The sequence below is a fragment of the Bubalus bubalis genome, chromosome 3 (assembly GCF_019923935.1).
Source record: "Bubalus bubalis isolate 160015118507 breed Murrah chromosome 3, NDDB_SH_1, whole genome shotgun sequence".
Lineage (NCBI taxonomy): Eukaryota > Metazoa > Chordata > Mammalia > Artiodactyla > Bovidae > Bubalus > Bubalus bubalis.
The window spans coordinates 37,709,771-37,725,585 of NC_059159.1; the positions used below are offsets into that span (position 1 = coordinate 37,709,771).

Below are 15,815 nucleotides of genomic sequence, written 5' to 3' on the forward strand. Positions count from 1 at the left end.
TGTCCCTGCAGCTCAGGCCACTTTGAGAACATGTCTGGAAGCCAATAACTGGGAAGGCAAGTTAAGGAATTAAGCCCAGCCTGGGGAAGAACAGGCTCCATAGGACACGGTGGCAGCCTACAAATCCCAGCTGAGCTGGGTTTTGGTCATGGAAGCAAAGGTGTGGGATGAATGCAGGTGGGGATAGTTTCTGGAGAGTTCCAAATCAGCACAACTAAGGACTGTTTAGCAGTTCAAGAGTGACCCATGCTGGCCCAAAGGCAGGATGCTCTCTGCCCTTCAGGAGGTTGTACAAGTAAGGGTGTAAGTGGTCACTCAGCAGGGGTGCTGGCAAGGACTGTTCATCTAGGAGGGGGGGATCTAGAGGCTGGGGCCCCTCCTGTGACTTCTCAACCCATTCAGGGTCAGAAGCCCATCAAGTCAACCTGGATTCATCTGGAGAATGAGGCCAAACCTCCAGGGATACTGGTCTCCACTAAGGCCTGACCCTCGCTAGGGTCTGGGTCCCATATCCGAACTCTTGAAAACACACTTTTGGCCACCACAAGGGAGCTTGGGGATAGCTCTGAGGAGCCACTCCCCTTGGGGAAACCAATGTGGCCATCTTGAATCGGGCCCAGGGAAGGTTTCAGACATACAACCTAAGAACCCTTCCTGCCACTACACAGTGATGCTAGAAGGGCTTGGGATCTTCTCTCCTGGGGACTCTCCTATAATAAACACTGTCTTCCTCAAATGTGTCTTAAGTTTCTAGTCCTCATTCAGGCACACTTCACAGTCATCTGAGGTGTTCTGCCCATTTTACAGATGAGAAAACTGAGGTTCGGAGAGGTTAAGTGAAAGGGTACAGATATGAACTCAGGTCACCCAGCAGGGACTCTTTCATCCTCCTGAAGCATCACCCCCAATGGTGGGGGTAAGAAAGGGGTGTTCTTGTCAGTCTTTTAAGTGCCTCCACATGGACTTCCCTGGTTGGTGCAGTGGATAGGAATTCACCTGCCCATGAGGGGGACACAGGTACAATCCCCAGTCCAGGAAGATTCCGTATGCTGCTGAGCAATTAAGCCTGGAAGCCACAATTACTTAGCCAGTGCTCCAGAGCCCGTGCTGCCCGACAAGAGACACTATCATAATGAGACGCCTGTGCATCGCAATGAAGAATAGCCCCAGAACTTCCCTGCTGACCCAGCCGCTAAGACTCCATGCTCCCTATGCAGGAAGCCTGAGTTTGATCCCTGGTCAGGGGACTAGATCCCACATGCCACAACTGAAACTGGAACAGCCAAATAAATAAATAAAAGAAGAGCCCTTGCTCACCACTACTAGAGAAAGCTCACATGCAGCAATGAAGAACCAGCACAATCAAAAATAATATAAATAAATAAAATGCTTAAATGCCTCCACACCACAGCCTGCCTGCAGAGCAATCCCTGGGAGGGAGGCAAAGAGGAGCAAGGCTGCCTGAACTTTGGGGTCCTACTCTCTAAGGGACCCCCATCAAGCCAGCCCTGGCCCTGCCTGAAAGCCAGCACACAAAGGAACCCAACAGCACACTCCCCCATGGTAATCCCTTCATACAGAGTGAAGCCAGAAAGAGAAAAACAAATATCATTCATTAAGGCCTATATGTGGAGTCTAGAGAAATGGTGCAGATGAGATTATTGACAAAACAGAATAGAGACACAGAAGTAGAGAACAAATATATGCACACCAAGGAGGGAAAGAAAGGGGTGGGATGAGTTATGAGACTGGGATTGACATATACACACTATGGTGCGTGCACACGTGTTCAGTCACTTCGGTCGTGTCTGACTCTTTGCAATGCTGTGGACTGTAGCCCGTCAGGCTCCTCTCCAGGAGGATTCTGGAGATTGTGGGATTCTCCAGGCAAAAATACTGCACTGGGTAGCCATGCGCTCCTCCAAGGGGATCGAAACCATATCCCTTGTGACTCCTGCATTGCAGGCAGATTCATTACCACTGAGCCACGGGGGAAGCCCCACACACTATTGGTCTATGTATAAAATAGATAACTAATGAGAGCCAACTGCATAGCTCAGGGACCTCTACTCGGTTCTCTGTAGTGATCTAAATGGGAAGGAAATCCAAAAGAGAAGGGATATATGTGTACGTACAGCTGATTCACTTTGTTGTACAACAGAAACTAACACAACATTGCAAAGCAACTGTACTCCAGTAAAAATTAATTTAAAAAGAAAAGAAAAGAAATTGCTCTAAAATGCCTCTTTCTCACTTCTCAGATGAACAGTTATCAACACCCAGCCTCCCACCAGGGTGTGGTAAATCAGTCCCTCCTCATTCATTGCTGGTGAAATCAAAAACCAGATCAACCTCCGTGGAGGTCAGTGTGGCACGGTCATTCCAGACACAGAACGCCCTTGATCCAGCAATTCCAAGTCCATGTGCAAGACGACGTGGATACAACACTAACCATCACCACAGTCTTTATGGTATGGACAAGAGACAGAAAGCAACCTCTGGGGGAATTCCCTGATGGTCCAGTAGGTTAGGGCTCCACACTTCCACTGCAGGGGGCGTGAGTTTGATCCCTGATCGGGAAACTAAGATCACACAAGCCATGTAGCTCAGCCAAAAAAAAAAAAAAAAAGAAGAGGAAAAAAGGAAAGAAGGAAAGCAACCTGTGTGCCCACCTACAGGGGCCTGGTTCAATAAAGCAGGCCACAGCGAAATATGCACCCTTTGCAAAGAAGGATGCTCCCTCGATGTATTCAATAGTCAAATACTCCCAATACATTATCATCTGAGAAAAGTACAGTGCAGACTGGAAGGCACCGGATGCTACCATCTGTGTGGGGTATATATAAAGATATATATAAATGAATATTCATGGAGATGCTCGTGTATGCAGAGACTATCTCTGGAATGTTCTAGAAGAACCTAGTCACAATTGTGGCTTCTGGAAAAAGGGAGACACTCTCATTACCTTTGTTCCTTTAGAATTTTCTATTTTATACCATGTCCGTGTGCTATCTACTCTAGAGACATATTAAAAATACGAATTTTTTTCAAAGGGCATGGAGCAGGGTGTTGTGTTTTTTGTTTTTTGTTTTTTTTCCTGAGATACCAATTTGTATGTCCTCCCCATTCCAGCTTCTTTGCCTCTGGGGAGCTTCCCGGCTCTTATTTCCAAAAGCCCTTTTGTTCTCAGAAGAAAGGGATTTGAGGAGACAGAGGTTCCTTGAGACTAAAAAGAGATCGCCACCCTCTGCCCCAGGCCTAAGGGAGAAGGCAGACCTGGCAGGGGTGCCCACCCAACTCAGGGGACTGTTGCAAGTCCAGGAAGGTAGAGGATGATCTGAGGGGGTCTGACTGCCCTGTGCCACAAGTAGCCTGGCCCCTAAGCCAGGAGCCACAGACCAGGACAGAGGGGGCTGGGGCTTGGAGCCCCACAGAGGCCATGAGTGTGGACAGAGAGCTCCCAGCGCACACGTGTGTGCCCATGCAGTGCTCCCCCACCAGGGTGGTGGAGAAGAGCCCTGGGGGCCTTGGAACCCAGGCAGGATGAGGAGGAAAAGGGAAACCCCTGGAATCCCAGAGTGGGGCTGTCTCACCAGTCCAGCTGGGTGGGTCTGCAGAGTCAAAATTACAAAGTGGCTTCTAGAAAAACGAAGAAACATCCCTGTCTCAATACTGAAACAGCTTTACAAAAAAAATAAAGGAAGGGGTGGTTCTTTCACAAGTAAGTCAGTGGACGTTGCAGTACAGGCTCCAAGTTCCCCTCCAGCTTCCCCCTCCCCACTTCCCAATAAGGCTCCCTCCCACCGGATTACCACAGGCTGACCCTCCACGGCCCCTCTCCTCAAGGCCAGGCTCTGCGGGATTTGGGGTGAGGACTCTCCACACAGTGACCTTCAGGGCTGGGAGAGGCCCAGGGTATCGTCCTCTGCCCGTAGGTTTCCTCAACCAGGGAATGAAGTCCCGCCCACTAGACTCTCCTCCAGTCACGCTGCTTGAGAGCCTTCCTTTTCCTGCTGGAAATCCCCAACAGAATCATGACTAGACTCTAATTGCCCTACAGAAATCTTGTCACGTCAGCCCCCACTGTCCTCTCCTGCGGCTTCCCCCATCCTGACCACAGCCTGTGTGGTCCTCCTGCAGGCCCCAGTCTCCACCTGCCTCTCCACCACTCATCTCACCCTCTCTGAGCTCAACCACGGCAGCCTTTTGACTGTTTTCGAGCATCTCCTGCCCCTCTGGCCACAGGGCCTTTGCACATCCTGTTCTCTGTGTCTGGACTCGACCTCTCACCCTCTATGCCCAGATAGCCCCTACAGAAACCTCAGTGTTCCCTCCTCCGGGGGGTCTTCCCTTCTCACTCTCTTCCTCCCAAAAGCACCATGGCTTTCTGTTTCCTGGGACTAACCCTTATACTTTCAGTTTTGTGATTATTTCACTTGTCTTTCCCTCCTCCAACACCCAGTAGACTGTAAGGTCCCTCAAGGCTGGAACTGGGTTTGTTTTTGTGCCATTTTATCCCCAGAGACTATTAAGGTCCTGGCATATAAAAGAGGCTCATTAAATATTTTTCAAACAAGCAGATGAATGAACTAATCATTTGTTCCCGTTTTGTGCCCCTCTGTGTGTCAGAAGCTGCACACATCCCAGGCAAAGCAGACACAGCACACGGAGACTCGCGTAAATGACTGCATTGATGCTTTGACACACACAGTGGTACACACTCACAAATGCACAGGCACACGTTTCCCTGCATGCGCATGCACACACACACACACACACACACACACACGAATGGACCATGCCAAGCATCGGCTTACGCACACGCACGCAAGAAAAGTGCTCCCAAGGCGGACGTCTGCCACCCTGAGCTCATTAAAGCCGGCTAAATATAGCCCGTCTGCAGCTGTGCTCAGCAAGCTGCCCACACAGGCCAGGAAAAGATACTAGTTACCAGGCAGAGAGTGGGGAGGCCAGCCATGGGCTGGGGGCTTCATGCACCACACCTATGTGGGGATCCTGGGGGTGCCAAGGGGATGAGGGTACGCAGGATGGGTAGCCCTTTGGTGGCTGGTCTGGACGTTCAGAGCTGCTCCTTTAGTCCCTGATCCCAGACAGTGGGAGGGGAAGTCAAGCCACGTCCCCATGACAGCATGGTCATCTTCCCCTTCTCCCTTTCTGGGATAACCTATGGGCTCTTCTGACAGTTATTGGGGTCAAGAATTCCAGGTCAGCCCAGAATCTGGGACTGGAGCCAGGACACAGCCTGGGAGATGTTGGGACTTTGTCGGTGCCTTGGGTAGAGGCTTGGTCAGGATGAAGATCAAGGGATGGTCTGGGACCAGGACTGGGACTCAGTCTGGACCACTGTTGGGGTCCACTGAGTTCAGAGATCCACCACTCACCTCGCTCTAACAAGCAGGCATGGCCATGGGTAGACCCACCCCATGCCCTGGGCACTGCCTGCTGCCCTACACTGGCCCCGGGAAAGCCATTTGATGACCACAAGTGCAGGTCCCATGAGCAGGTCACACTGTATTCCACACAGACTGGGTCCAACTCCAAGGGCACAGTAGGAAGTCCTCCTGTCTGCCTGCCCCCTCCTCCCACCCCCACAGGTGCAGATGAGAGAGAGGAAGTCCCTCTGACCTGCATTTTTCTGTGCACATCCTGGACTGCACAGTTTTTGGGGGGTGTTCGTGGAGCTGGCTCTTGGAGAGGGTACCTGTGTGACACAGGGGACAGTGGGCACTTCTCCCAGTACCTGGGGTGACCAGAAAGGGGGAAAATGAGAGCTCAGACCAGACATGAGACTAAGCTCTGGAGACAGAGGAATGAAGAGATCTGGGTTTGAGAACCTTTGGTGGAAGGTTGTGTACCCCTGAGCCTGGCAGGCTACAGTTCATAGGGTCACAAAGAGTTGGACACGGCTAAAGGGACTTAGCACGCGTGCATTCATCTTCTCGGTGTGACACAGTTGTGATGACTGCAGCCCTTCCCAGCATCCAGGTGTTCGTGAAGATCCATATAGAGTGCCCAGTGCCTTGAGAAGCTGCTGGGAGGGCAAGGGAGGGGGGATGGAGAGAGTGACGCAGCCATGGGTCTCCTGGGAGTCACGCTCCTCCCTGGTGTGGGACCTGGTAGGCAGGGGAAGGAGAGTTACTACACCCACCAAACCAATGGCTGTGCCCCCAGCCTCTTCTGTGGTGACGGTAGGTTCTGGCAGGAAGTGGGGAGACCTGCTCCCTGATCCAAACAGCTGTGAATGTAGTAGAGGGCAAAGGCCAAGAGGACTGGGTCCTGAGGGAATCACCCTGGAAGCCCAAGTCCTTCCTAGCATCTCTTGCCAGCATCTGCTACCATACCCTCCATGGGGCTGGATGCACTGCTCCAGCTTTTCATCTAGCTTAAGAGAAAACTGTGCTTGGAGCTCCTTTTAGAAGTCAGTGTGGAAAGGAAGGGGAAAGCAATGTGGGAAAGGCAGGCAGCTAGGTCATGCCGAGGAAAGTCTCATCCTTTACTGGAGAGGAATCATGAAAGGGCATTGGGGTATGAGGACAAGGCTACCAGCTGTGAAGGTCTCTCTGACACTCTGGAGGAAGAATCAGAGTGGGAGAGACCAGAGGCAGGAGGCCAGCATGGGGGGCTGGATTTGTCCAGGAGAGAGATGATGGTGGCTTCCACCGGAGAAGGGATGGGGAACAGAGCAGGCCCATTCCCCAAACCCCTCCCAGCCTCTACGGCCAGCTCAGGAGGGCTCCCTGGGGACTCAGACTGTGAGAGTGACGTGGAGCCGCGGGACCAGTAGAGCATGGAAAGGACCAAACTCCAAAAGATGCTAAGATGCAGCTGCTACACCTGCACCAGGTGTAGTAACCTCATCCAAAAGCCAATAATTAGTGAGAACCAGGAAACGCTTCCTATGTGTGGGGTGCAGACCCTGACACCCACGTATATGACCGCTATGCCCGAAGTGACTCTAGAAGTAAAGCAGACATTATGACCACCTTTCCACAACGGAGTAAACCAAGGCCCAGAAATGTTAGGTAACTTGCCCAAAGCAGCACAGAGAGCAAATGAAGCAACTGGGCTTCAGACCCAGGTCTGATACCTTTAAAGCTCAGACACACGAGTCCCAGGATTTTCTGACTCCTCATTCAGGGCAATTTGCACCACCTCCCACCTTGTTTTTAGTGACGTTTTGAAAAACCAAATGTAAAAATTAAATAAGATAATATACACAGAAATATAGCATAAATGATAGGGCACGTTATAAATGTCAGGCATTGCCATTATTCTGTTTTTATTCAGGGTCACAGACATTTATTTTGCTGCAAATCACCAACAACTACCACCATTATTTCATAAAAGAAAAGGTATTTGAATGCCATAATGTGTAGACAGGACAAAATTATGGAATAAAAATCCTGTTCTCGCAACTGAATGGGTTCAACATCACAATAAAACACATTACAGACTGTCGTTTTGTCTCATTATCAAAAATGTTGGGTTTGTGCTTGGGAATTACTGCCCTCAATGACCATTTCAGCTCTGAAATTCTTCCATGCATCTATAGTTATTCTTTACTAAACAAGAATATGCTTTAGGAGCAGACGTGGATGACAACCTTCAACAATATCATTCTGACTAAAATCTATAACCATGGTATATAAAAAAAAAATGGCTTTTCCTCTCCTTAAACACACATTTTTCCAACCAAGTCCAGAAGACACCAACCGTCTGATCCGTGTATTTGCATCTATGCAGAACAGACCTGTGGGTGGCGTCGTGGAGACAGCCCCACGGCAGGTGGCCATGTTTTTTCCCTTTGAGGATGCTGTGGTTTCTTCCTCCCAGAGGCCCAGAAGGAGTGATCTGGGCTCGGTTTCTCTCTCACATTCCTGATGAACATGATTAATCCATTGATTTTATTTTATGATATTTTGACATCTCCAGGGGAGTCTAGCTGGCCAAGGAGAGACTGCCGCTCCCGGGCCATGCTAATTCCTAGAGATAATAAACAACTCAACGTGCCTTTCTATGCAAACCAAGCAATCGTGGGTCCTTACCTCCAATCAACTCCTTTATCTAACTCTCACCCACCAAGCCGATATCCAACCCCCTGCCCAGGAACCCTAGAACTAGAGACCGTCCTGTAGCCCAGAGCTTGCAACATTATTCAGACCAACCAGTCCTCAGCTGTTTCCTCTGCCCTGCCATGCCTTTCCTGTGGAAAACACAATCCGGGCTCTGGGCCATGCATTCCCCACGCTCCTTCTGCCTCCTGACCGACCTGGTGCTTCCCCCATGGTCCCTCCCCTGGAGAAGTGTAAATAACAAATCCTTCCGTCAAAAGCACTAATCTCTCTGGTCTTCACTCAGTCACCTCTATAAATCAAAATTCCATGGGTAAGGACTTCCCTGGCAGTCCAGTGGTTAAGAACCCCATGTTTCCACTACAGGAGGCACAAGTTTGATCCCTAATTAGGGAACTAAAATCCCATATGCTGTATGGCATGGTCAATAAAATAATAAGCGTACGTATCGTTAAAAAAAAAAACAATCTTGGGGGGCTTCCCTGGTGGTACAGTGGATAAAAATCCTCCTGCCAATGCAGGGGACACAGGTTCGATCCCTGGTCCGGGAAGATCCCACATGCCATATGCCACAACCATTGATTCTGCACTGTACAGCCGGTGCTCCCCAAAATCAAAAGAAGCCACTGTAGTGAGAATCCCGTGTACTGCAATAAAGAGTAGCCCCAACTTGCCGCAACTAGGGAAAAGCCTGTGGAGCAACGAAGACCCTGTGCAGCCACAAGTAAATAAATAAAGGAAGCTGTTTAAAAAAAAATCCTGCGGGTACATTTTAACACAGAGATCCCCTCATACAGGGCTTGGTTTCTCACATCCTATAAGGACACGAGAGAGAGAGAGAGAGAACTGCCCACTCTCTGCATTGCCCCTCCCCTTGCCCCGTGAACTTTTTGGCCTGAGCCTTGGTGGGGTGAGGAGGGGGCACCTCTCTCAGAGATACCCAAGCCTCCCCACCCCTGAGCTTCATCTATGAACTTCCACTGGACGTTAGGTGCACAGAAACCTTCTCGGAGACCGATGCACCTATTTGGGGCAGGCCATGGGAAGCTGGTGCTGTAGGTACCCTTTCTGTGACTGATGGATGGAAGAACTGGGAGGAAGAAAGACTTCAGCCTGGGGGATGGGGTGGGCAGAATGGGCTGAGCCCCACAAAGCTGCAACTGAAGATCAAAGGAGAGCAGGAGAGAGAAGGAAGGGGAGTTCTGAGCCCAGACTCCCCCAGACACACACATACCCCTGCCTCGTGTAAAACTCAATACTGTCAACAGGAAAGACATCTTCCAGTCCACTCCAAACCTCTAAGAAAGATGCCCTGAGGTTGCTGCATCAGAAACGGACATCTTTACCAAGTCTCTCCTGGGTCTAACCTTGCACTCAGCCTCTTGAGAAAACACAAGCAGAAGGAAACTTGGAGGAGTCTGCATCACTGGAAGGACCACAAGCACCTGGGAAGCCCCACTCTGCAGACACAGCCTCCGAGTGATGGGACCTAAGGGTCCTGAGCCCTGGCACAGCCTTGGTTACCGTGTCACCCACTGTGGTTCCTGAAAGGCAAGTCACCCAAAAGAGTTGATCTCAAAGGTTCAGAGGGTTTGCTCCCCATTCCCGTTCCCCCTACCCTCTCTACCCACAAGCAGACCCCACACGAGGCTTCCCGTGGTTCCACCTGCTCTGCTGGCCTCCTCCTCCTGGCGCCCCCAGCCTCAGGCCCCGGAGGCAGACAGTGGCCCCAGCCCTCTGGTCCTATGCAGTGGTGAAGACCCTACCACCCAAGTGGGTGAGGGAGTTTGGACCCTTCCAACAAAAAGAGACTCCTGGGGGGTAGTTGGGGGGCACTCACGCTGTTTCTCCTGGAGGAGGCTGGAAGTGCACGGCGTGCTCCCTTCTCCTGCAGAAGAAGAAGAGACAGGTGAGTGGACACCCCATCACTGTTGGCCAGACACGGGGAGGCCACAGTGGCCACCTCAGTCCCTCCTGTCTGGCTGCTGCCTCCCCGAGCAGGGGGTGGGTGGAGGGATTCACCCACCCCCTCATGCCCTGCCCCACCCCTGCCACCCCCAGATCTGGGTTCTTTATACCTTTATACACGACGAAGCAGGAGCCCTGATGCCACTGCCTGGGGAGGTGCATCCTGGGCACCTTTTCACCTTTGCTTGCTCACCTTCATAAAGCAAATGCTTATGTGGGTTTCTGTCTGCTCTTACTCTCACCCATGAGGGTCACCACGGCCCTGCAGACAACCGGAAAGCTCTGCCTCTAGTCCAGCCTCTCTCCTAAGTCCTTGATCCACACCACCTCCTGGACATCTGTTCATCGGATCGCCCATGTGCACCACGACCACAGAATGGGTCCTGGAGCTGCCCCTCTTCCCAAGTCTCCACCTCAACGAAGGCGCCACCTTCTCACTGAGCCTGGGAACCACCTGTAATCCCCTCCCTGTCCCATCCCCACTTTCAGTCGGTCACAGGATGCTGGGGGCTCTGGCTCCTTCTCTCCTCCTTACCCTCTCCTAGTTCACCAGATTGGCACTCCCCAGGGGAAGGTACTTATGTATTGTGCACTGGAGTGTCCCTAGGCCCAGAACTGTGTGTCTCAGTCAATATTCGTTGAATGAATAAATGAATGAAGCACACGCACACGCACACACACACACACTCCCTAAATATAGAAATCCATCCTGTCTCCTTAAGCTGTTGCAATAGCTCCTGTCTTTTGATGAGAAGCTTTTTTCTATAATTATGAAAGTAATACAAGCTCCTTATGCAACATTTGGAAAACTCCAACCGACATAGAAAAGGGAAAAGATTCCTTATAATCCCACAACTGAGGGAAAACTGGCTCCATTCTATGTCATTCTTTCCAGGCTTTTTTCCATACACATTTCTTTGGAGCCGACTGAGATCAAACCAGCCCTCTGTGGGCAGGGATTATGTCATTTATCTCTGTATTCCCAACAAATAGGTGAATGGTGGTTGGCTCTGAAAGGTATCATAGATAATAAAGAAGCACAAAACACACCTTGTGTACTTCAAGTGGAAGCGTGAAGAAATACATAAAGCTATGAAACCCCTGTAAATATCACTCCAATGGCTTTGGAACCTCCTACTGAGAGCCTGCATCATTGTTGTGGCTGTTGAGTCGCTCAGTCGTGTCTGACTCTTTTGTGACCATCCTCGGCATTGACAGGCAGATTCTTAACCACTGAGCCACTCGGGAAGCCCAAACTACATCCTGGTTGACTTTAAAATTATTCTACTAGCAATCCATCATACCCCTCCTATGCAAATGGCACAATATCATTCCTTTTTTAAGTCTGGGTAATATTCCATTGTATAAATGTGCCACACCTCCTTTTTCCATTCTTCTGTTGATGCTTCCATGTCCTGGCTATTGTAAATAGTGCTACAATAAATATTGGGCAGCATGGATCTTTTGGAATTATGGTTTTCTCCAGGTGAACTGGGAGATTGGGATTCACATGTATACACGGCTATGTACGTGTGTGTGAAAGTCACTCAGTCATGTCCGACTCTTTGTGACCCCTATACAGTTCATGGAATTCTCCAGGCCAGAATACTGGAGTGGGTTGCCTGTCTCTTCTCCAGAGAATCTTCCTGACCCAGGAATTGAACCAGGGTCTCCTGCATTGCAGGTTTATTCTTTACAAGCTGAGCTACCAGGGAATCCCTATTGTAAATGTATAAAATAGATAACTAATGAGAACCTACTCTATAGCTCAGGGAACTACTCAGTGCTCCTTGGTGACCTAAATGGGAAAGAAATCCAAAAAATGAGGAAATATAGGTGTACATATGGCTGATCCACCTTGCAGAAAATAAAACAACATTGTAAAGCAACTATATCCCAATAAAAATTTTTATTAAAAGTAAAAATAAAATTATCCTATTGGCAGAAAGTTTCAAAATCTCACCATTATAATTACTGCTGTGAAGGACATCTTTGTGATTGAAGCTCTTTCTGCATGTTTTATGATTTCCTTAAAATACAGCCAAAGGAGGACAAATCTGGGTCAAAGGGCAGGAACCTTTTTCAGACTCCTGATGTTTATTGCCTGATTTCTCTCCAGAGAGGTGTATGTACTGATTCACACACCCAGGCGCAGCGGATGTAAGGGCGACTCTTAACAGGCACTCACCTCTCTGGCATTTATATTCGTCTGTTGGATTTCTCTGCCTCTGACTTCACCAGATTAATCTTTTGAAAGCTGGCCTTCCCAAGCCACTCTCTTGATTCAAGCCCTCCCATCACCTAACTCTGAGCCTGGCAAGAAAGTCTCTCCTTAAAGTGGCCCCTGCCCACATCGCCAACCTTTACCCACCCCTTCCTGCTTCACCTCCACCAGCCAAATCACCGGTACACCATTACAGTTCTTCCATCTTTCTCTTTCAAACCCTCTGTATCCTACCAGCTAGGTTGAGAATCAATCCCGGGGCCACATCTTCCACGAAGGCTTTGATTTACATTGCCTGCCCATCAAAGGCCTCAATTCTCAGGACCACTGTTCACAAAGGTCATCTCTGCATCCCAAGGGCCTCACGGGGTCAGGTTCGGCAATGGTCAAATCCCTTCCATCTGAAATGTTCACCGGGAGCCCACCCCACCTGACTGGAGGGCTCAGAAAGGGACCTGAGCCAAACCCCCAGGATCTAGAAAACTTACTGTAGCCAGAGCAAGGCTGGAATCTGAGGACTGGAGTCCCAGGTCTTCAACCTCAGCCCACAGGGAGCCACCCCCACCCCCAAGGATCTTCAGCCAGGAGGAGCCCCTTGGTATCAGGAGTCCTGGCCCTTGTTCTCTGGCACCACGTTTTGGGGGCTCAACTATACACATCTGTCCAATGGAAGGCCTCACTCTGCCCTGCTGAAGGGTCCCCCAGCTCTGCCAGGACAAGGGTCCATGACCTGGGAGACAGCACAGAAGTGGTCAGACTGGCATGTAGGGTGCAGGGTAGGCAACACAGAGGTCACACCTCCAGCTTGAAATCTCTAGCTAGAGGCAGAATCCTGCTGTCCAGGTAGGACCCTCTCTTCTGACCTTGATGGCAGAATCTACAGACACCAGGCCTAGTATCCCCAGCTTCTTGAGCAAGTCTGAGTTAGTTCCCTGAAAAAAAACAAAAATGTGTCTACAGCTTCCCCAAAAGACTCTGATTATCCAAGGAAGATTCTGGGACACAGAGAGAAGCTGCCTCCAGGCCTCTCCTGGGGGCCCTTCAAGCCCTTCCCCGGACCAAGTTGCGGGTCCCTTCCCTGCAGACTCAAGGGTGGCTCCCATATAGGAACCTCCACCACCTCCCCACCAATAATCCAGGAGCTGATGGGCGACTCCCTTCCACCATCCCACCTGCCACACACCAGAATCCATCACCCTGTTTCTGTAGCCCTCTGTCTGCCACGGCTGCCTTCTCACCTCACATCACCTGAATCCCAATCTGTCTCCCTCCTCCATGGGATCAGAGCCCCTGGGTACTCTCAAAGGCAGGAGTGGAGAGTAGAAAGAGCAAAGAGGTGGAGTCAGGAGGTTGAGATTCCCTTCCAGGCTCCCATGGACTCGTTGTGTGAACTGAGGCAAGTCCTTCTCCCTCACTGAGCCTCATTCCCACAATCTAGTGTGGGTCCTTTCTACACTGTTAATGCGGTTCTTGAGGCAAGAATACTGAATCGGTTTGCCATTCCCTTCTCCAGTGGACCACGTTTTGAGTGCCGAAGAATTGATGCTTTTGAACTGTGGTGTTGGAGAAGACTCTTGAGAGTCCCTTGGACTGCAAGGAAATCAACCCAGTCAATCCTAAAGGAAATCAGTCCTGAACATTCTTTGGAAGTACTGAATGTTGAAGCTGAAGCTCCAATACTTCGGCCACCTGATGAGAAGAACTGACTCATTGGAAAAGACCCTGAGGCTGGGAAAGATTGAAGGCAGGAGGAGAAGGGGACGGCAGAGGATGAGATGGTTGGATGGCATCACCAACTCGACAGACATGGGTTTGAGCAAGCTCCGGGAGTTGGTGATGGACAGGGAAGCCTGGCGTGCAGCAGTCCATGGGGTCACAAAGAGTCGGACACGACTGAGCAACTGAACTGACTGGCTGACTGAGTGTGGGTCCAGTGGTCTCTGAGGACCCTACAAGTACTGAAAGCCCTTGGGTTGTACTGCATTATGGTTAAACACCTGGATTCAAATCTTGGGCACGTACCCTTGGACAGGTTAACCTCTGCAAGCCTCAGTCTTCTAATCTATGGAGGTAGTGGTGCTCCTACCTAGAGAGTTATTGTGAAGATCAAATGATTAACGAGTATAAAGTCCTTAGCACACAGCCTGAAACACAGCAGCCATTCAAGATGTGAAAGTAAAAGTGTTAATTGCATCAGTCCTGTCTGACACTTTGGTCTGTAGCCTGCCATGGACTGTAGCCCACCAGACTCCTCTGTCCATGGAATTCTCCAGGCAAGAGTACTGGAGTGGGTTCCCATTCCCTTCTCCAGGGGATCCTCCCAACCCAGGGATTGAACCAAGGTCTCCTGCATCTCAGGCAGATCCTTTACCATCTGAGCCACCAGGATTGGGCTTATTGTTGGTTCATTTACTTTTTTATCAATACTTTTAACAACTGGTTCAAGGCACTGTCTCTCTTGTCACCAGCATGACTCCAGATGGAGCAGGGTGGAGAGACTCAATGGTTAGTGCTGGGTGCCAGCTCACGGTGCTCCCCAGGCCAGGGGTCATGTGCTCTAGAGAGGAGACCCAGGTGGAAAAGAGGCCTGGGCACCCTCTCAGAGTAGCCCCCACTGCCAGCACGATGAAGTGACTTCAAACCCCGCATCTGATGTCAGATGTATGGGTCAGAGCTGAACACGAGCATGTGGTCTGAGAACAAGCTGAGTCCACAGGGCAAGTCGGCTCCCTCCACCCAGCAGGACAGAAGCCTCATATGGAGATGAAGACACTCACTTACAAAACCCCTTCTATTCATCTCTCTGCTGAGCACTGTGCCAGGAGCCGTGGGGGATGCGGAGATGAGAAAGTCAAGGTGAGATGACCAAGAAGGAGGCAGAGACTCACTCTGACCCGGGGACCCCAGGGAGGGTGTGGCAGAGTCACAACTTGAGAGCCTCGGGGCAAAGGGAGCTTTGACAGGGAGAGAAAACAGGACTGTGTCTGCTGTACATTGAGCCCAAGGAAAGGCAGGAGTCAGGGAGCAGGCATCGCAGCAGAGAAGAAAACCGAGCCTGGAGAGGCAGAGGGAGTCGCTAACTCTTCCAAACCCGAGTCTCCTGCCGTTTCTACTGTGCCCCAAACCACCTACACCATTAGCAGGGCCCAGTGCAAAATGAAAATGCAGGGGCCCTCATTCAGAAAGGAAGAAAAACTAGGAATTTCCTGGTGGTCCAGTGGTTAGAATTCCATGATTTCACTGCCAAAGGCACCGGTTCAATCCCTGGTTGGGGAACTAAGATCCCACAAGTCCCATGATGTGGTGAAAAAAAAGGAAAAAGAAAAAAGACTATTAAAAGGCACTAAAAAATACAGTTTTTCCCTTTGTCCTCTCTTGACCTGTCTGGGTGGCTTTTATTTGCTATTTAATGTTATGCTGTCTCATGCACAGGGATACTCAAGAGGTGAGTGTAGACACTCACAGGTGCCTGGGGGCCCCACTCCTCAACTTGGCCCCTGAGCCCAGCAGCCACCTGCTACTAGCTTCCC

At 50.4% G+C, this 15,815-nt stretch overlaps 1 protein-coding gene across 1 annotated transcript in view; it reads right to left on the reverse strand.

Moving 5' to 3' along the window:
- Positions 1 to 15,815, reverse strand: part of PITPNM3 (PITPNM family member 3) — a 92,631-nt gene that overhangs the window by 31,353 nt on the left and 45,463 nt on the right. Inside the window, exon 4 of the mRNA XM_045164873.1 lies at positions 9,934 to 9,981. Within this exon, the coding sequence (XP_045020808.1) occupies positions 9,934 to 9,981 (48 nt within the window). The remainder of the gene's footprint in view (positions 1 to 9,933; positions 9,982 to 15,815) is intronic.